Source organism: Euphorbia lathyris, chromosome 7 (assembly GCF_963576675.1).
Source record: "Euphorbia lathyris chromosome 7, ddEupLath1.1, whole genome shotgun sequence".
Lineage (NCBI taxonomy): Eukaryota > Viridiplantae > Streptophyta > Magnoliopsida > Malpighiales > Euphorbiaceae > Euphorbia > Euphorbia lathyris.
The window spans coordinates 30,679,971-30,703,118 of NC_088916.1; the positions used below are offsets into that span (position 1 = coordinate 30,679,971).

Sequence of the window (23,148 nt, forward strand, 5' to 3'; positions counted from 1 at the left end):
GGGAAGGGTTAGTGGAAACCCTTGTTTGGATTAAAAAAATATGAGGGTAAGGGTTTTGAAGGGTGGATGAAAGGTTTTGAAGGGTTCAAAATGGGTAAACTACACCAATGGTACCTGAACTTTACATAGTTTACACTTTGGTACCTAGGTTACATTTTGTCCCAAAAATATATCCGAAGTAACGATGACCGGACAATTTAGTATATTTTTACTGGTTATGACCGGTCAACGTGAGTTTCATGAGTTAATTACATTAATGGCACCCGAACTTTACCATAATTCACACTTCGGTACCTGGATTTTATTTTATCCTAAAAACATAACACAAGTAAAGGTGATTGAAAGGTTTAGTTCATTTGATCGGTTAGTGACCGGGTAACATGAACTAAACATTAGGACTCACCATACACTCAATTAACATAAAATTATAATATTGTCATTTATGAGCTAAATGACAGTATTATAATTTTATGTTAATTGAGTATATGATTGGTCTCAATTTTTAATTTAAAATGGTCAAACTCGGGTTGATCAATCACTGATCGGTCAAATATACTAAAATATTGAGTCATTTTTACTTGAAGTATATTTTTTGGACAAAATGAAATCTAGGTACCAAAATGTGAATTCAGGTAAAGTTCAGGTACCATCAGTGTAATTTACTCGTCAAAATCGCATTGACCAGCCATTAACTGGTAAAATATATTTAATTGTCCGGTCATCGTTACTTCGGGTATATTTTTGAGACAAAATGTAATCTAGGTACCAAAGTGTGAATTAGGATAAAGTTCAGATACCATTGGTGTAATTTACTCGGTTCAAAATCAACAAGTTTTTAATAGATTTTCGACCCACCAAATCGGTGGGTTTGGAAGGGTTTTGATGAACATTTACCTTTCTTCCAAACAAGGGTAAGAGTAATACCCTCTCTCCCCCTCCTTCCCTTTCCCTACCCTCCCTTTAATTATCCTTCAAAACCATGAAATGCAAAGTACCGAAACACAACAAAACTGCAATTCCACAATAAGGCTTTTTTTTTCACTAATGCTTGTAACAAACTCCAAAAATCATGATCTAAGCATTCAGGAGATAAAAAAAAAAAAAAAAAAAAGTTACATTTTATTTACACTCCTTAATAACATTCCAGAAATCCAGCACTAAAATGGAGACTGAAAAATGAATAAGAATGACGACCTTGCACAACTCATGAGAAAAAAAAAATATTGATTCCAACCAATTAGATATACCAACTACGGCTAAAATACAACAAATGCACATACAGATGACGAACAAAACTTGTGATTGCCAACTACCAACTGAATTATCGACGTCTTTGCCGAGCGAAGCCTGGGGATCCTACTGCTTGTGTGCCTCTGTAGTTTCTTCTGGGCGAATCCATTGGCCCTCGAAAGCCATGAGCAGCTTTTGCTGAATCTGGCGCAGAGTCCAGGGCAATAGACTCAGAAAAACATGCAGTGTTTAATCGAGTTCTCTCAAGTTCTGCTTGGAGCAACTCCAAACTACACTGCTGAGCAAAAGCCTGAAATGCACTCAAAACGTTTGATAGAACATTAGAACATCTACAACAGCATTCACTTAATACCATAAACTAACAAGACAGATAAAGAAATCCAACTCTTATTTTTCCTGCATCAGACCAAATACCATGTCATTTTTAATGTAAGCATTGACTGCTCTTTGGAGCTTTAAGAAATTTATATATTTACTTGCACTAATGCCGATATAAATACCCAACCTGCTCAATGCATTCTCAGCTTATAGTCTTAGACATGCTATCTGAACATAAAGGAATATGATTCTTACAATCAGGTCATCTGGAGAGACAGTCATCCCTTGCTGCCTGTCATCCGCTGCATCTTCACTGCCACGCGTTGGTCTTCGCTGGTGCCCTGGATTTTCAACAGCTTCAGCTACATTCTCCGTTGCTTTTTCTAACAGCACACCTTGCAAGGACTTGAGTGACTCCCTTGCATCAGGTGTAAAATATGGATTTAATATGGTCTCGAAATATTCAAGCTGCAGAAAAGACATTAAAAATAATAATTAAATAACTCTTTATATGACTTCAGTCATTTGGAAGTAATATGTGCAGAAATATCTTTCCATGAAACTGCTGTAGCCTCCAGAAAAAGCAAATAGATCTAAACTATACTAATGTGTTAATCAACAAAAAAAATCCATTTATATGGGGCATATAACATGAGCCTGTATGTATATTCTTTTTGTGAACCGCAAAATATTTTAGAACGTTGCAGAAAATAAAAGTTTCTAAAATAATACAACAATTCATTTGTAGAGAAGCTTAGAAACATTTATAAAATATCATGCATCACTAGTCGTAGAAACAGGAAGTTCAATTCAATATTTATTCATAACTGAGGTATGATCAAAGAATGTGCCCCACCTCAAGCATGAGCTGACAGAAACCATTTGTATCAAGTGATCTGAGATCTTTGCTTTTATTTTCATGGAAAAGGCTTAGAAAAGTATCAATTAGACCTTCCACAAGAATGCCAAGTGTCTTATCCAGCAGGGGCTTAGCACCAGCAAAGACCTATAATAAGGAAGATTTTAGGAAAAAATTGGAGTTCAGTAAAGATGAAGAATTATGATGGAAGGGATATACAACTCATCACAAATGGACCTTAAAGATTGTATTGTTAAACTCAATCTTAAACAAAATTCATTGGTGTTCATGGAAGCATATGCTTTATGTACCTCCGCATGAACAGAAACAAGAGTGTGCAATAACTCCACTGCTGCATCACGCACACCCTATAAGAAAGTGTTAATTTTATAATCATTCATATATTTAAGAATAATTGAGAAAATAAAAATGAAATCACTATAATATCACTTTGACTGAAGGCGCAGATCCCCATTGAACACCAGCATTCAGCAAATAGTTGGTAGCTGCTGTTCTGATCATATTTGCCTGGCAGGGACATACCAAATTACTTAATCATGACCCTATAGTGTAGTGAATGAGTGTCGCATAAAATTTATAGTTCATATTTGTATTTCATAAGTCAAACCAACAAATAACATTGCGTAAAATGGTTCATGTAATACTAGTTGATTCACATGAACAGTTGAAACAGCTCACAAGACACTACAAATACATATATTGAAGACTTGCCAAAGAAAGACCTACCTCGTGAATGATGCGCACTACTACTCATAGATAGAAAACGAGAAAGTTGATTCTAGTATACATCATCCCTACCTTTTTATTGAAAGTACTTGGACAAGTAAAGCCAATAAAGCGGTTGTGTTTGATTTAGTATATCGTTTTTGACAGGAAAAGTTTATTTTATGAACAATCACCATTGCACCCATGACAACTCCAGCTATTTAGGTGCTCCTATACTTTGACCAACGACTACAACAGGAAGAGATGACTTCTAAACTTATCATCTTACCCTGTGTTGGCTACATGTATTTATGCATATGGAAACTATAGAAACATGTTATGCTATACCTTTGCAAAAGTATACTGTGCGAGAACCTTTTCTTCAAGACCTGAGAAGGACATTACTAGGTCTTGTACGTCGCTGTCATCTTCATCTCTTTCCCTGCATTAATGAAGATGATGAAATAGCAGTAACAGAGATGTTGAAATAGCAGTAACAGAGATGTTGAAATAGCATATTCATAATACTCATCATCAGGTTAGATTATGAAGTATACATGGATGCCAAAATATGCATGGAAAAATATTAATGCAAACTGAAGTAGTTTGGAAGATATCAAAACAAGTTGAAGGAACAACATAAATAAACAGCCATCATCTGCATGAAGTAACCATGCAAAACCATATTCCTTTATAGTGCAACCAAAGTACAAGGTATAATTCTTTTCTCCTGTAATGTACTTAGATCTAAAATGTACATATCACCATATTGAAGATGCAAGTTGGGGCCAAGTCATGTTAGATCTACAGTTGATCACTAGTCATGAATCATTCCAATTCTTAAGCTTGGCCAATAGACTATGTAGTTAGAGTCTTACAAAAGTATTTTCTCAAATCTGGTCTAATTTATTCACAAAAGAATGCAAAGGGAAAGAGATAAGTACATACCTAGAATGCTGCCAAATATTTTTGCACTTGTTATACAACTCGTAGGAAAGCTCAGCCTTGCAGTATCCAATATTACTTAGCACAATCAGCAACTTTTGATGTGAATCAACAACACTTCCAGAGAGATCAGACAATAGTTGATTTTCTAACTCAAGAGAATACCCATTCTCTAACTCTTTGCCAGATTTGTTTAATGCAAGCTCAGCCCCAATTAGTTCCAGATGACCTGAAGTGGGCAAAGAATGAGAGCATCATAAGTGATGTTTTCAGGTCCAGCCATAAAATTGCTATGTCAAATGTCATACCAGCAAAATCTAGGAAACAGTTTAAGAAGGCTAGTCTAATTGATTCTTGAATTTCTTGAAGTTGCATAAACATGTCTTCTGACTTTCTCGCCTCACTCTTTAAGGAATGAATCATTCTGGAAAAAAAAAAGGTGTTGACTGTTAAGAGTGGTGGAAAGAAGAAAATGACAGAAGGGCTGAAACTGAAGTGGGTATATAGTTGCAACTTGCAACAGAAGAAACCCAAATATATGCTTCCATATTATTGCATGATAAAGATAATAACTGTGCACCCATTTTCAAGATTTCAGTTGTAGATATATAGTATACTAGAAGAAATCTCTCATTCCATGTCATGACACCATTAATCATGCTTCAAGGAATTTCTTTTCCTTACTCATTTGAACATGCAAAAGAATACCCAACCTAGGAACATCACGTTAGAACAGAGAAAGTATCAATTCCCTTTCTTGCATTGGGACCATCAGGGAAGTCTTCTGGACTGAAGTAATAGGCAACACACACAGCTTGCACCTCTCTACATATTAATTTATAATGATTATTCATAACATTTGAAACAGCAAGTTCAGATGGCTTACAAACTAATCTGATCCATTGCTGAAGCTATAATTGCGCGGAATGCTAGAGGCAAGAAAGAGATTGTGTACGGAGATTTATTCCTTTCAAGAATCGATACAGTAACCCACGTTTCCTCTTTTGATATCTCTTCTGTTGTTGCTCGCATCCAAGAGCAGAGCCTAAGTATGTAAATCTTTGTAATCTCTGCCTGTATTGTTCTGAGTGCCATGACTGTAACAAAGAATTGGTATCATTCCCAGAGTTAACAAATTGAAGAGCATAAGTTTCAGTAAGAGCACACTCACCTGCGATAGGTGGAGCAGATTCTTTTGCTTCAAAAGCTTGGCAGGCTTTGGATATATCCTTTATCGCATCACTCATATAAGACTTCAGTATGTTTGATTCCTCAAGATCACGAAATGAGTTTTGAACCTGCAGCATTAATACCACATTTGGAAAAAGTATGCCACAAGGAGTAGAAGATATACTAGCCCAAAAGATTCAGCATATGATATAACTCGTATACACTTTAAATCTGACAAGAAGAATGCTCAACATATTAGACATGCTTAATGCATATTACCTTGACTTCATATACAGATATAGTACTTCGAATCATTCCAGCAACTTCATCAAGTGAATGTGCAGAATACCTCCCATCCCCAGCTTTTTCCTCGGTTTTATTTGCTGAAGAGTTAACATTTGATTCAACAGAAACTTGGGAAGACTGAAACAATATGACCCATAATCAAATTGATGATACAAAAAGTATCTAGTGAAAAAGAGACTAATAGTGAAATAGACAATTGAAGAGGAAATTGATTTTCAGCAAAAATTGAAAATTAATGCTCCATATCTTGCAAGAGTAATTATTTTTATATTGATCAAGTGTGAGAAGTATAATACGGCATACATTCGTTTACAAGTGTACGACAAGTTTTCAGTCAAACAAGTTAGACAAGCACACTTTCCAGTTAGGAAAAGAGACCAATGTAATTAACATTATAGACTTTCAGAAGCCAACGTATGGACAATCATTCCCCTATGTATAAATCACCCGTGCTAAAGTACACTTTAGAAGCCTCCCCACTCTCAACATTAGAAATTTTACTTTTCATAGCTCATGCTGCACCAAGAAAGCATCATGATATAACCACAATACTGCCTGCATTTTGACAATTAAAGAAAAACCTCTATTTCAAATTGCCTTCTATTTGGATTCAAGAACTGATTCAAAAGTAAAAAGCTCATCCTTGTGTTCCTACCATCCAAGATAAAGAAATTGTTTAAAAAGAGAGGGTATAGAAGAAACCAATAACACCAAAAGCATCCACAGAAAAACTGCTGTAAGGAGTCATCCTAAGCAAATTACAATTAAGAAAAGAGAGTTTCCTGAAGCAACCATGATTCCAATAGAAAGGTCTTAAATTAAGAGACAATCTTCTGTGGAGTAAATGTAAGTCATTTTTCTTGATTGCCCCCACAATCTAAAAAATATTAAATGAAAATCAAGAGCATTAAATTATATTTGAAGGACATATTGAAGAGGTTAGGAAACATATCAATAGTTTACCAAGACTAGAAATTAAAAGAAAAATATGTGCAAGTGTTATAGGACTTCCATGAGTCCATGACCTCCTGAAGTGTATTGGCTCAACGATCTTGCCACAAAAGATAAGGATGTGAAATCCTATGGGATAACCAGCAGAAAAAAATTTCTAGTGTTGATAATTCAGGAACTTCTTAAAAAATTGACATGAATAACTTGCAATGACAACCTCTACCTCACATCTCTCACATGCGCAGAAAGGCTTCCCAATAAATTGAAGTGCAAATAAGAAAAGCTTGAGCTCTGTTCGCATATAAAATTCTCTTGGCTCGGTCTATTTGGTTGCTTTACAAATTCTCTTTGCTCCAGTCTCTCTTCTTTTGATGGTTTTTTTGTTCTTTCTTTTATATGGTTTATTTTAGAAGCCATTAAGACTTGACACTAACGACATTTCAATCCTTATGTTTCAAAATTATCAAAAGCAGTCCCTGAAATTAGTTGGATATCCAACATTCAACATTTTAGGCTCTGGCATTTGGGTTATATAACAATCTAATCCCAGAGATTCTTCAATGCAATTGCAACTTAGTCTGAGTTGTTATACTATTCACCCAAGATAGAGTACAAAGGATGAGTTGGTATAGTATATAAAGCATGACACAGCAAGATGTATATATCAATTTCACTAGGCAATGTTGCTAGGATAATATAATGAGGTCTTCATATCTAAATCAATATCAAGGAAAAGAATACAACATCGAGGTTACCTTCGCAAATTTCCCACTAAAAACAGAAAGTGCAACTTTCCAGAAGGCGGGTATGTGGTGGATCAGCACTGCAGTCAATCTTCGGATGTACTTTCCTCTCAGAGCATCAACTTCTTCACCAGTTAACTCAATTGGTTGTGCATCGATGTTCCCAAGAGCAAGGGAGTAATCGCCATTTGACTGTGAGCAATAAAATAACATAATCAATTTCCAGAACTATTGATGCATTATTATACAGAAATAAATTGAACAATCATAATGTTTCTACTTACAGATTGGTTTATATTCTGTTGAATCTGCATCCACCTTGCATCAGAAAGAGCTCTTTCGCGCATCTGATTATGCAAAGTTTCCATTCTTGCTTCATGATCTAAGGTACATTTCTCAAGCAAACCTCGAATTCTATGATTCTGCAAATAACACAAAAGTTTAAGAACAACCAAATTGACTTTTCAAAGGTGATATCAAAGTCTTCACGGAAGTAAACATGATAATCATGGCAGCCGAGGGCTGATTAGCAACCAACCAACCATCAGTAAGAGATGGGATTGTATATGTACTGGTGAAGGTATATTAGGAGGATCAAACTTCAATGAGGAACAACTATAAGACTTGCTCCACAGGCTGCCTTGAAATCACAAGTATGCCCAATAACATGATATTATAAACTACAAGAAATTTCCATATAATATGTTTTATGTTTTTACATAGGAATTCCTGACAAGTTATGGATATGATTAACTTACCTGTACATTTAAATAATGCCATACAGGGTCTGACTCAGAATCCAACTCCAACAGCAGCCTCACAATGTTCTCAAGCTAAACGACCCATGAAATTCTATTAGTATCAGCAAAAGAAGAAAAAGAATAACATATAGGCAATAATGAAAGACGAAGATGGTACATAACTACTTTCACAGAAAAATGTTTCTAGAATCAACAAAAAGACTTAACTACAAAGATTCAGCTTTAGGACTTAGGAGTCATTCCAAAATTGCAAACCCCTAATTACTGGCTTTCTTCTTTGCTTAAGAATGTAAAATAGACCATTATATTTGATACTTTCAAGTCAATTTACGGTTTCATTACCCCAACCAAATGCACAAGTAGAGAACTTGAAGAAGTCATCACTCATACGTACTCCCTCCATTTTTTAAAGGATGTCTTTTTAGAAAAATACTCCGTGTTTCAAAATGTTTGTCATTATAAAAAATCAAGACAACATTTAATAAATTTTTCCAAGCCTATCCTTGCATTTAATGTTACTCACAATAAAATTAACAAAGTGATTCATATTCCAAAAACAAAAATTATAGGGATAGGTTCGTAAACTAACACTATAATCAAGACATATTGATGACTTTCTTAATCCATGTTCCAAAACCTTAAAAGACATCCTTTCAAGAGCAGAGGGAGTACAAAACGTGAATACCTTATATGTTTGTCTTCTTATGTAACCATAACCAAGCAAACAATGCAAGTCTAAGCAGAGTATCTTGAACCATGAGTAACAATGGAACACAGAGCAAAGCAGAAAAAGAGGATCAGTAACATAACCAAAACATTTTTCTCCAACATATCAATCTGTTCTTCTAGTTGCTGCAGAGTTTATACAGTATACACCACCAAAGTGGTATATTATGCAAATAAGTGGCAGGTCATTGTTTTAGCCGACTACAATATATCATGACCTAGATTCAAGCAATATAAGCTAATGCTAATTCTATAATGTTCTAAAAGAAAATAGTGTTGCACGACCAAAATATAAAAATGGAATATAAAGAACTTACATTTGTTAGGTCTATCAGTGGATCTTCCATTGACTTGTAAAGAGTACCTTTAAACTCATGCATCACTTTTTCAACCTCTTCAAGAACACGTTTTAGAATATTTACCTGAAATTGACATAATCAATAATAGTCTAAAAGAACAAAACATTTAGGAAGGAAAATGAGTAGCTCTAGAGGTATGCAGTAAATATATGCTGGGACAGTTATCTTCATCTAGTTCTAGAAAATACAAAAAAAAAATTTAGTCAATAATACAAATGACAACCATTCATGATGTCTAATATCCTGTGAGAAAGAAGAATGAAGTACAGGTTCACAGGTATATCTTTAGATGAATAAAACAACAGGATAAAGGATATACATGGTAGCTTGATTACATATTTACTTTGAGTAAAAGACTTTTAATTGGAATCTACTTTCTTTTTTTCTATAATTTAGATGAATAAAACAACAGGATAAAGGATATGCATGGTAGCTTGATTACATATTTACTTTGAGTAAAAGACTTTTAATTGGAATCTACTTTCTTTTTTTCTATAATACATATTTATTGATTTGGTGGATTAACTCATGCTTAAAGGTGAAATTTGCAGAAATAATGCCATAACTCACTTCATTTTAATTTCTGCCAAGATCTGAGTCAAACTCCATATACTACACACTATTAAATACCTAATCTCTCAAGCATGACACCAAAAAGTGTAATTGAATCAGGTTATTATATCATTTGCATGAATAACATTAAGTTGAATAATATTTAAGTAGCACACACACACCAAAAATAAAAAATAAAACAATATTTGAAGAAAATAAAGGATGATAAGCAATCCTTTCATTTAAAAACAATCAAGTACAAGAAGTATGCATTGAACTCATGAGACAACCAACTGCATATAGAATTGCTTATGCTATGAATATCAAATTATGCAACTTTCAAACAATGATAAAAATATGTTCTTAATGAAAATTTATGAGAAAAAATGAGTGCTTATCAGCAAAAATGACCCTGGATAATACAAATGCATAGGGACAAATTTTCAAAAGTATAGGACTCAAATGCCAAAAAAATTAACCACGGTGAAACAATATGAGAGCAAAGTAGTTTTTGGTCTTGCTTACATGAGAGGGCAAAGCAACTGACTTTGCCTTTTTGTATTCCCTCACTGCAAAATCATATTCACCCTTACTAATGCTCCCACGAATTGTGCTTGGCAAATTGAACAGCGTTCGGAATCTCTGAAGCATTCCTTGGACAGATCTGATCTTCTCTGTTTGAGCCTAGTTACATAAACAAAAACATCCAAGTGATCACTATTCATCCAAGAAGGCATGGACCTGAAAGCATAAACAAAATGTCAAATCTCATTAACCTGTCTCTCAAACAGAGGCTCAAAAGCACGATTGGCCAATGAGCTTACTCCTTGCATGCAATTAAACAGTTGGGCAGTCCCAGAACCTTCAGGGTCGTCTTCTATACGTTTCAATTTGGATTCAATATCTGTAAACAAGGTAACAAAGCCATGTTACAAACAAGAGAAAGATAAGCATTCAACATTAACAAAAAAGCTTATAAGCATCGTATGACCAAAACTATAGCCCAGGAAGCTGGTGGCCTCCAGATCAGTTGCAAATAGTTGAGAATAATGCCATTGAACCATGAGATAAGTGAAACTAGTGTACCATCAATTGTAGTTTTGCAGGAGACAAAGCAGTCAAAATTGTCTTTAACCAATTGTTTCCTTTGCTGTGTACGACCCTTAAGATCAGTTTTTAAAGCAAGAGCACCAGCCTCCAGGTCTGCTGAACTGGTATCTTGATGTATTCGAGCTAGAAACATCTTTGCATCAAACTTCTCAGAGAAATATAACAACTTTTCTGCAAATGCATGTAGATAACTGATTCAGCTAAAGATGACCATAAAACATAAGTGGTCTCCATAATTAAATAAACACCATCTCCTTAAATACAACGCCAAGCAATCTATAAGGTGATCGCCAGGAATCTAAACAAATACTCGAATGATTTCCATTCAGGAAACAAATGAAGAAAAAAAACATTCTCTAAAAATGTTCATGAGAAACACAATCATACTCTTTAAGATAAAGTACTAGGCCCAAAAGGTACAACGGATAAAGATCTATGAATTAATATTACATGTTCATTCCAAGATTTAGAATTCTTATGGGCCTTACAAATCTACAAACAATTTACATCAAGAAAAATGCAACAAGATTAAAAAAAAAAATCCTTAACTGTCATTCATACAGAGTACCAACAAGTAGAACCACAAAAGAGAGATGCTGGAAGCTTAAAACAATAAACTAAAATTAATTTGTACTTTTGCATAACAAAGATATAATTCATTCCCTATTGTACTCTAGCAATGCCTAGCAAGAAAATAAAAGAGACAGACATGAATACCCAAGGGCATTGACTGGCTAAAGTTAGTTCCAACCATAGTCGTCAAATTGAGATTCGACCCGTGAATCGAAATCCCCATTTTATTAATGGTGACTCTTCAATCGAATCGAATCATAAGAGTAGGTTCAAATTCGTAATATTATAAAAAAATAAATTATATATCACCTTTCATATTATATATATATAATTATTTATGATTTTTATAACTATTATATATTAATTGTTTTTTTTACTCAACTTAGAGCATCTCCATTGGAGAGGGTATGATAAAATTTCAAAATTATCAACCAGTTGGTAGTTATCAACCAGTTGATAACTTGCTTTTGTTGCCATGCGTAGTGGTTATGGAAGTAAAAGTAGTTTTTTTTTTTTTTTTAAATAGCAAACTCTACCCATTAAAAAATAGTAAAAAATTTAACCAATTGTAGCATGATGAATATGGATTCATTCTCAAACAAACAATAAATAAATTACACTAGGTTGTATATATTATATATTAGCAGCAAAAAATTAAAAGATATCAAAATAGAAATCAAATCTAAAAAAATTAGAAACTAAAAGATTAAAATATTAGAAATGTTATTAATTTCTCTTTTTAATTAACCGAACAGAAAAGCTTTCTGAACCTATAAATTAATTAATTAAAGAAAAAAATTCTTAAATAATTAGTAAAAAGTAGAATTTGATAGTAGGTCCCATGTGATTGAGTGTTGTAGAGTTTAACCACTGGAGATAGATAGTATAATAAAATAGAGTTTATTGAGTGAGTTAAAAAATGATGATGTGGCATATTGAGTGGTTGTTGGTATGAACCATTGGAGATGCTCTTAAAATAACCTCGGTAATTTTAGATGAATCATTCTGTTCCTGGTCGTTTGGAGGGCAACTTTTTTACTATTTCGTATAGTAAAATTTTTTTCGGAAACTCTCCTTTTTGCTGTTCAAAACCCGACTTACAATAACTTGCTATAATTTATCAAAAAAGTTGATAAAAATTTATCAAAAAAAGAAGTTAATAAAAGTTAATAAGCAATTAAAAACATGAGAATACTTTCTCTTAACTCTCTCTTGAATCCGCTAAGATAAAGTTCCCTTTTTTTCGTCATTTTTCCCCAAGTGCCAGCTGTTAAGCTCTTCCCTCTTTTTCTCTTTTTCTGTAATTTCCCTTTGTCCCCGTCGCTTTCTCTTCCAATCCTTAGATTGGTGCTCTCCTCCGTGAGATTATACTTTCTCTCCCAAGATTCCTATGAATTAAATATTGAAATATGCATAGGTAATTAGTTTTATCTACCCTAGCAATGGAAAAAATCTTACAGATCTAGTTTTTTCTTTCCTTTATTCCCTAAACACCCACTTCTCTTTTTCCCTCAATGTCTGTCTCTCTACACTTTGCTTCTCTCCCAAAAAGTTGAAATTTTTTCCTCAGTTTCTTTCAGATTTTCTCCAGATATGAAGAAATGGATGGCATGTCTGACTCACCGAATAGATGAATTCGGCAACGAATCTTGGTCAAGTTCAATTCTCCCTATAGAGACGGCTCGAAACCTAGACGACTCGATTCGTACTCGTACAAGTTTGATACCAGTGATTCCAACTCTCCTGGAGCTTTATTTCTAAGAGAGAATTGCTTACTATCCAACCTTCAAAGACTATGATGACTGGAAATGTTAACAGTACATAATATATCCCCTGATAACAGTTTTTGAGTCTGAACCGAAAAGTATCTAATATCTACTTATTTTGATCAAACATAGCTTCTCAGTTCTATCTTGTCTGTTTTCAACATTACAGGTTGCAGAAAGCTGGTAGAAAATCTCGGGGATGATTGAAAATCCATCAGTTCACCCACAGCCACAGAACCAACCCCAACCAAAAGATAAATGAACAATTATATTTCTAATTCCTACTGTATTATGATTATCTATTTTAAGTCCCAGTTTTTATACTTTCTGAGGCCCGAAAACTATGGCTACAGTACAAAGTATGATTATGTGATACAAGGACAAATAAGTATTGAAATATAAAACGACAAAATTTGTATGTCAGTAAAGGCAGATGCAGAAATCCAAAAAGATGCACTAGATAAATGAAATAAAATTAGAGAGATAGAGATACCGCGAAGGTTATTATCGAGAAAATCTTTATCGGATTTTGGAGAGCTTTCAGATGTATCAGTGATCAACCTTAATGTTCTGTTGTCTATGATCCTGCCAATATAAAGAATAAAATAAATAAATAAAACAATGGACAGAAATGAATAATTCATGGTAACACATGTCCGCACTGTGCGAGGAAAGTATATAACTGCTATCTTACGCCTACAGTCTACACTTGCTGATAGATCATCACAAAAGATCTTGTGTCGGAGGAATATAATTCCAAGTTTCAGAAAAAGAAAAAAAAACAAATAACATAAACTTCATTCGGAAAACTAAACATTCTTAAAATATTCAACTAGTAGAACAAGTATAGTCAAGAACCTGACAACATCAGAAAATGAGCCGGCTATTGATTAAGAAAGTTGCTTTAAAAAAGGCCCATGAAAACATAAATAAGTGGTCTAAGAAAGGAATTATAAGTGAAACTCACCCCAATCCTAGTGGATCTATACATTCCATACCACGAGGGAATGATTGTAGAGTGTTAAGCACGTGTCTACCGAGTGTTGCTGTAGGCTTTCTTTCATACTTTTGAGCCACTGGTGCTGTTCTTGATTCTCTCATATCACGTACCCTACGAGCAAGCTGTTATAGGAGCATAGAATATTTAAAAAAAAAATCATGCATAATTACCTTTAAGATTAACATATCTAACCAATGGTTATATTTACACATAGATTTTATGAATCATCTCCATGAGCCCACACTAGCCCCCAAAAACGCAGAACAGATGAGCAAATAAATAAATAAGACAAAGGAGATTTGAACCAATGCTGACCAAAGAGTCCATGTATAGCATTCAAGAAGAGAAGATGAAAACGCTTCTTTTAACTGCTATGCCTTATTATGGAAGATAAACTTGGATCACTGGATATTTCCAATTCCAAGGGAACAACAAGCTCTTTCGGTCTTTCCAAACGCCATAAAACCACATACTTCAAAGTTTCCATGTAGGTCTGGTCTACCAAATGTTCAAACAGTACAATCAGATAGAATGGTGCATAGAAACATAGCACGGGACAAATGACCAGGAATTTCAACCATCTATAGGTCCATGATATTTTCAATATAATTATTATTGTCAAAAATTTCTCAGAGTTTTAGCAACAAATACATCAAACTATAGACTTCTAATTGAAAAACTCAGGAGAACTGTATTATTGGTAATTGACTTCATCAATAGCATTATGTCCTTACTCTAAATTAAGAGGATTATAAACAAGTCAAACTTCCCATAGAATAAGCAATTTTAGCTCTTCAGATACAATTCCTCTGAATTCCGAGATAATGAAAGATTTTTATGCTAAAGGCACCAAGCCTACAATGTAATTGATTGATTGATTGATTGAACCATATATAGTCTAAAAACCAGTGTGAACATGAACCACCATGTCTAATCAAATGAGCCATGGTAATAAGCATCCAAGGGGGAAAATGAGACTTAATCGAGAATTCCAGGACCTGATTCATGTCACAATTTTTTTGCCATAAAATTATCAATCCAATCTTCTGTAAGAAATTACATTGCATTAAGCTTGCAGAGACATAATGTTCTCATTCAATGCATCATTAGAACCTAATTAACTTTCTCACAGATAAATCTGTATTTTAGTCCAATTGAAATGCTCCAAGTTAAACAACCTTTGAATAAATAAGCTAGGAAAATACCAGTACAATAAGCATAAGCTTGAAAATAATAAATAAAAGAATAGCTATAATGCGATTTGCCTCCTGGCTCTCACACTTACCTTCCTGATGCATTGGGTAAGCATTTACCTTCAGAAAACAATTACCAGAGAAACAAAAAATACAACAATTATAGACTCAATCACTTCAAACAATAAATAAATAATAAAATGCATACCCTTTAATTATTAATTCATTTAGTTCTTCATTAATCTTAAATATGCATGCATGCCCTTGACAGTAGAAAATCAACCAAAAGACAGATCAACTTACACAACGCACCTATGGCGTTAGAGTGGAACAGAAGTGCTCGCACAGCAATAACAGAAAACAGTCAAGCATAATTACCTATCTGGATAGCTCCAGTTATCCTACAACAAATATCACCTTCCCTCAAACATATAAGAGTTGTCCCACCAACTATCCATACATGTGAAAAAGACAAATCCTTATAGCAAAAAGTTCAGTCTAAAGCAAAGATAAGAGAGAGCACAATATCGGCAACTGCCTGGACATACACTGATAAATTCGAGTTGCTAAAAAAGCTAAGCCCGTATAAACCAAAGATGAAACCGAATTCCAGTATTCCAAAAACTCCCCAACCCAAATTTAGAGATACACAAACACCAAGCATAAATAGCTACACTGACATTTATAATCAAGACACTAGCTTATTGAATTTCGGAAATAATTTAGTGATGCAAACAATTAGCACGTAATTCTACAAAAATATCCATACCTCAGCCTCATCAACTCTTTTCCAACAATCAGGCTCTACTCCATCCCACGCTCCATCCTCTTCCTTCCCTCTTCTCCCACTTCCCCCGCCTCCTCCTCTTCCTTTCGGTCCTCCTGGATCCTTACTCACCTCCTCATCTCCACTTGATATACTCAGCATTTCCACCTCCGAATCATCATCATCCTCGACCACTTTCCTGTTCTTCGACGGATTTTGCTGACGCCCCATGCCTGATTGAGGTTTACCTGCAGTGGGCTTCGGTGCCTGTACAAAATTGACTACTGGCTTCCGTTGATTGGAAGCCGACGATGCCGACGGTCTCTCGTAGTTAAGATTTCGATGTGCTTGCTCCTGCAATGCCATCTGGAGGAGCTCCTCTTCGTCATCGCTGTCGCTTGACATTTTCGTAATTAAATCAAAACTTTGGGTTAGATCTGACCTGAGCAGTTATGTTTGATAATTCGGTTTTAATGAGCATTTGCTCGTGAACGGAGATATACACAGGGGACGCAGGTGGAAGAGGAGTCAGGTTTCAGTGTAATATGATGTACCAATGCATTTGGTGTGAGTTACATGACGGAAAGACACGTCAAAATGGGAACAAGGAAACGGGTCATGTAAATGTTGGTTGCAATTTTAAAAGAGGAAAAAAAAAGGAAAATTACAAAATTTGGTGAGATGAGACACTTTTACATATTTGGACCATTTAGCCTTGTTTGAGAGGGGGTTAATGGAAGTAAATGAAAGTAATGGAAGGTTAAGTATTAAGTTAACCTTGTTTGGGAGTTATTTTTTGAGAGTAAATGGAGATTAATGGGGTTAAATCTTTACTACCTCTAACTTCCAAACTCTAACCTCCAAATTGGGGGTTAATGGGAGTAACGTAAACTTTTTTAAAATTTCTTCTCTGCAGAGTAAATTTAACCTACATTCCCCTCCAAATTTAAACTCTCAAACAAAGTTAAACATTTAACCTCATTTACATCCTATAAACTCCCAAACAAGGTTAATTAACTCTCACCTCCATTAACCTTCAAACTCCCAATTAAGCAACTCATTATCTATCTAGACTATTTTTTGTAACTTTTCCAAAATACCCTTCATATATATATAACACTTAAAAAAATTTTAGTCTTTCTTCTTTCTCCCTTCCGTCTAACTTCGTATATTTCGCAATATGCGAAGTATACGAAGATAATATTTACTTCAGAACATGAATTTAATTCGCATATTTCGCAATATGAGAAGCATACTAAGACAATACTAATTCATAAAATAACTTTCATTTTTCGCAGATTTTGCAATATGCGAAGTAAAAGACGTGTTTTTAAACAGTATTATTTTCGCATATTTTGCATATTGCGAAATATGCGAAATGGTATATAACAAAAAAAAACATAACAACAAAGGTGCAACAATAATTCTAACATTAAAATCATAACATTATCAAAATTTACAATAAGATTGCAACAATAACAACATTAAAATCATAACTTTATCAAAATTTACAACAAGATTGCAACAATAATTCAAAACCTAAACTCTAAATCCAATAAGCAGAAGGAACTAGAAGCAAGAAAAATCGGCAGAATAAACGTCCTTTTGGGATGAGAAATGAAGTGTGTGGTGACTTTTCTTTTCTTTTCAAGAAAGAATCCAGGAAAAATCGGCAGTTTCCCACCTCCCCTACATCCCAGTACACCGCCTACTGTGATTGATGTCTTTATATTCAAGCGAAATGGGTACTTGAATTTGATGTTCTATATTCAACCACATTCACAAAAATTAAGTCGTGTTAGCAAGAAAAAAGATGATTTGGCTTCGCGAAAGAAGATTACGCGAAGTCTACAAAGAGAAAAGTAACAATAAAATGACGATTTTACTTCGCGAAAAACGATTATGTGAAGCCTGCGAAGAGAAAAGTAACAATAAAATGACGATTTTATTTCGCGAAATAAGATTACATGAAGTCTGTGAAGATAAAAAGCATGAACATTTCTCTTTGCATAATCTATTTTCGCGAAGTAAAATCGTCATTTTCAGCCTATTTTTTCTCGTACACCTTTGCAAATCTCATTTCGCGAAATGATTTTCTGGAAAAAGATGAAGATTAAACAATATATACTTACATTTTTTTTCCACCTTTTACCATTGAAATCGTTAATAACCATATGATAAACGCAGAAAAACAATCAAAATAATGTCGAATAACGATGTCTCCGATCCGCACAAGAAGAAAGAAACCAAGAGACGAGACGAAATAGGAAGATGAAGAACCATGGCTTAATTTTCTAGAAATAGGAAGATGAAGAATCAAGAGAAAAAGAGAGGAATAAGAGAAAGACATGATAATGAAGAATTTGGTGCAGATTTTCCAATATAAAGGAAGAGAGGAAGATGAAAGGTCTGAGAAGAGAAAGGGGAACTCGTGCAAATGGAAGAGGAAGGGGAAGATGAAAGGTTGGGGTATTTTGAGAAAGTCACAAAAATATAGTCTAAATATATAGTAGATTAGGTAAGGGGTAAATTTCATCAGTGGTGTACAACTTTTGCCTCATTTCACACTTTGGTGTACAATCTTCAATTTGTCTCACTAATATGTATGACCTTATAGGTGACCTCTCACTTTGGTGTACAACCGGTAAAAATGACCGGTCAACGCCTAGTCAACGCGCCACCTCATCATTTTAATTCAAGTTATTAGTAAAGTGGGACCCACAAATTATTAAAAAAAAATCAATTTTTATCTTTTCTCTCCTTTACCCTTATCTCTCCATCTCCTCATCTTCTTCTCTCCATTTCTTTCTCACTCTTCAAATTTCTTTCTCTTTCTAACCCCTTTCTCTTTAAATTTCTTTCTCTCTCTAACTTACCCCCTCTCTCTAATTAAAGAAAGAATAAGTAATTATTATCTAATTAAAGAAAAGTAAACATAACTTAACTAAATTAATTATATTATTAATTTGCTTCATTCTTCGAATTTATAACAATATTATTATTATTTTGAGGAATGATTCAATGAAGAAAAAAAAACATGAGTTATTATTATTAGGCAAAAAGCATCCTGAGGTCCCTGATCTTTCATTGTTTGGTGCATTAAGCCATCGATCTTTTATTTAGACACATTGAGCCCATGATCTTTCACCATTTGGTGCATTAAGCCCTCGATCTTTCATTTAGACACATTGAGCCCTTGATCTTTCATATATGGGTGTATTAGGTCCTTCCATAAATCAATTAATATATAGGTTTATTAAGGGCATGTTTGGTGTGACAACAAATGATGTTCTAAAAATAACAAATTCTAAAATAAAAAATATATTATACAAATTAATAAAAATAATTTAAATAAAAAATAAAAAAATTATTGAACACAATAAAACCTTGTTTTTCGATAATTATGTTCTAAAAATAAAAATAATATTAAAATTGAACCACATTTTGTGAAAATAAGAAGGGTAATTTTATCAATAACAAGTAACTATAAACAACTGTTCATAAAAAGAGCTTTTCGTGAAAAGCTCCAAAATATTGCAATGTCTAGAGAAAATGCGAAATGCTACAGTTATATAAACCTAACCAAACATGCCCTTAATAAACCTATATATTAATTGATTTACGGAAGGGCCTAATACACCCATATATGAAAGATCAAGGGCTCAATGTGTATAAATGAAAGATTGAGGGCTTAATGCACCAAATGATGAAAGATCAGAGACTTAATGTGTCTAAATAAAAGATCGAGAGCTTAATGCACCAAACAATGAAAGATCAGGGGCTCAGGATGCTTTTTGCCTTATTATTATTATTTTGAGGAATGGTTCAATGAAGAAAGAAAAAAAAACGTGAGCAAAGAGACAAGTCATGAAACAGGAAAGCATTGAAGCTAATAAAATACTCTACAGCCCTTTCTCAATATTTATTGATCAATGAAGTTTTAATTTAATTTAGTTAACCTTTTCATTTACTTAATTAAATCAGAGTTTCGTAGAACGACAGTACATTTACTCAGATTTGAACATTTAGATCACTGCACTTTTTTTTTTTATTTTTTTATTTACCTTCTACGATTCTGTTTGTTTAATCTTAAATTTTATTTTATTTTCATCTCTTCTTCTAACTGCTTCGGTTGCTAATCAATTCAACCACTTTCATTAGTTCTATTCTTTTGTAAATATCCTAGCTATACTGTAAATAACTCATTAGCTATGCTTTCTTAAGAGGTTAGAGAGAGATGAGAGTTAGAGAGAGAAAGAAATTTAGAGAGAGAGGGGTTAGAGAGAGAAAGAAATTTGAAGAGTGAGAAAGAAATAGAGAGAAGAAGATAAAGAGATGGAGAGATAAGGGTAAAAAAGAGAAAAAATAAAAATTTTTTTTTTTTATAATTTATGGGTCCCACTTTACTAATGAATTGATTAAAAATGATGAGTTGGCGCATTGACCATGTGTTGACCGGTCATTTTTACCGGCTGTACACCAAAGTGGGAGGTCATCTATAAGGTCGTACATATTAGTGAGACAAATTGAAGGTTGTACACCAAAGTGTGAAATGAGGCAAAGGTTGTACACCATTGATGAAATTTACCCATTAGGTAAGTGGTCTAAATATATAAATGATTCTCCTATTTGACCCAATTTTGTAATTTTCCTTAAAAAAAGATAAGTTGCCTTAATCGATTTCTTTTGGATTAAATCTTATTTAGCACGATATCTAATATTTTATCACTACCCCTGATTTACCATTTACCCCTACGGGACGTTTGGTATTCTATTGGAATAGAGATAAGGATAAAAGTTGGGATAGAAATAATGATAACGGTGCGTTTGACATTCTATTGGGATAAGGATAAAGATAAAGGTTGGAGTAAGGATAAGGATAAATCGTTGAGATACGGATAAAAAATATGATAGTCGAGAATTATTATTCAATGTTTGGTATGTGGGATAGAGATAGGGATAAAATAATACATTTTACTATTTTAACTTTATTTAAACAACATAACATTAATTTGAAAGATAAGATGGAGTTTCCATCCTAATAGATATTTTTAAATTAATCAACAAATAAATTATAAAAATAAAAATTATAATACACAAATTAATAAAAAATAATTTAAATAAATATTAATTTGTTCATCGAAGTAAAACCTTGTTCTTTGAGCAATTTTATTATAGAGATAAAAATAACGTTAAATTCCTTTGGGTAGAGGTGCTTCTACTGATAGTTGGTATTGATTTGGTGACAGGAGAAGACGATATACGGTGAAGGAATGGTACAAAATTCTCTCTACCCAAGCTCATAATCAACGAGCTAATAATTCAGGTTTCTAAAGAAAAGTGTGGAAAATTAGTTGTTTCTCTTAGAGTTAAAGATTTAATTTGACGTTCTATCTCTTTTTACCTTCCAACTAGAAAAGCCCTTAAAGCCTGACATATTCCAGTCTCGGAGGTATGCCCTCCATATGGTTTCTTTGATGAAAATACTTATCATGTTCTTATTAAGTGTACAATTGCAAAACAAGTTTGGAATTCCTCTAATATTGGGGATATCAGCTCAATTTTTACCAATTAGCTGATTTTTGGACGTATATTTTTGTTAATAAATTTATCTCAAACTCTGATGTTGCAGCAGTTATCTGATGGGGTCTATGGCGTAATCAAAATCAGCTTGTTTGGAGTAATTCTTCTTCGTCAACGGGAGTATTTTTTAACGCATCCACTATCTCGGTGGAACTAGTGTCATACCCATCAACCTATTGCTTTTACTGCCCCCAGTGGCGGAGCTAGGATTTCAAATCTGGGAGGGCTAATTTCAGTCTACAGATTGATTAATTTTCTAGAATCCAGCCCGTTAGGGCTGACAAATTTTTTTTAGCCTCCAGCATGATAAAACTGTTTCATTTTAATGTGTTGATTAAAAAATTAAAAGTGTCTTAACGTGAAACGTTTAGGCATATTTAATTTTTTTATAAGTTTAACTCTAATTTCCGAAATTAAAACCTCTAAACAAATATATTATTATTTATCAATTGAATATTTACATTGATTTTTTTTTTTTTTGATGAAAACTTAATTACCATAAATCAAATTCTAGAAGCATCATTATAAATACATTCCCACACAGAAGACGAAGAATCCTCAATGAAAACTAATGGAGAATTAAAGTTCCGAGCCCATTTACATTGATATTTTGATTAAAGGTAAAAATTAAAATTAATTAATAATGATGATAAAAAAATAATTAAATTATATAATAATATTGATATTTTAATTTAAGAAAAAAAATTATAATTAGATAAAATTAATGATAAAAAAATAATAAAATTTAATATTCAAATTTAAGATTTAAAGGAAAAAATTATAATTGGATAAAAACACATCTTGAGATTTAAGGAAAAAAAAAGTGATTAAGGTAAAATGAAAAAAGAAAAAATGATTTAAGGGAAAATCAAAAAAAAAAAAAAAAATTAGTGATTAAGGGCAAAATGAAAAAAGAAAAAGGGATTAAAGGGAAAACTATGAGGATGAGGAGGTTCGAACTGAGGACACATCTTGAGATTTAAGGAAAATCAAAATTAGTGATTAATACAAAATGAAAAAAGAAAAAGGGATTTAAAGGAAAAATATGAGGATGAGGAGGTTCGAACTCAAGACACCTTAAAATGTGTAAAAGCCTTACATGCGAGTAAGACCGTCTGTACTATCTTAATTCAATGTTTGATGTTTACATTATATATTACAAGTAGTAATTTAGTTTTCTTGGGGGGCTACTCGGGAGAGAAGTACTATTCCTCGGGGGTGGTGCCGGAGACCGGAGGGGCTCCAGCCCCCCCGGGCTCCGGGCTGTCTCCGCCCCTGACTGCCCCCAACTCGATAGCTCGTTGGTTGCCCCCTGTCCCTGGTTCGCGTAATTGTAATGTCGATATTGTTGTGTTTCCGTTGTCCCGACATGTTAGATATGGTGGGCTTCCTTGCACTTCAAATATGTTGATTGTCAAAGGTCTTAGTGTGAAGGAAGCTTTAAGTTGACTGAAGGCAAATGGGTTTCAAGATGTCACGTTTCAATCAGA

At 33.6% G+C, this 23,148-nt stretch overlaps 1 protein-coding gene across 1 annotated transcript; it reads right to left on the minus strand.

Moving 5' to 3' along the window:
* Positions 1-1,007: 1,007 nt before the first annotated feature.
* LOC136235244 (exocyst complex component SEC5A-like) lies at positions 1,008-16,591 on the minus strand. Its single transcript, XM_066024832.1, has 21 exons — positions 16,079-16,591; positions 14,084-14,238; positions 13,610-13,701; positions 10,754-10,948; positions 10,444-10,571; positions 10,193-10,351; positions 9,074-9,178; positions 8,028-8,102; positions 7,554-7,691; positions 7,282-7,461; positions 5,549-5,692; positions 5,271-5,397; positions 4,986-5,196; positions 4,408-4,523; positions 4,103-4,328; positions 3,503-3,596; positions 2,879-2,956; positions 2,740-2,796; positions 2,426-2,575; positions 1,825-2,037; positions 1,008-1,540 (listed from the first exon to the last, which is right to left on the minus strand). Exons 1-21 carry the CDS (start codon positions 16,478-16,480, stop codon positions 1,322-1,324), a joined length of 3,264 nt encoding a protein of 1,087 aa, XP_065880904.1. The 5' UTR covers positions 16,481-16,591; the 3' UTR covers positions 1,008-1,321.
* Positions 16,592-23,148: the final 6,557 nt, after the last annotated feature.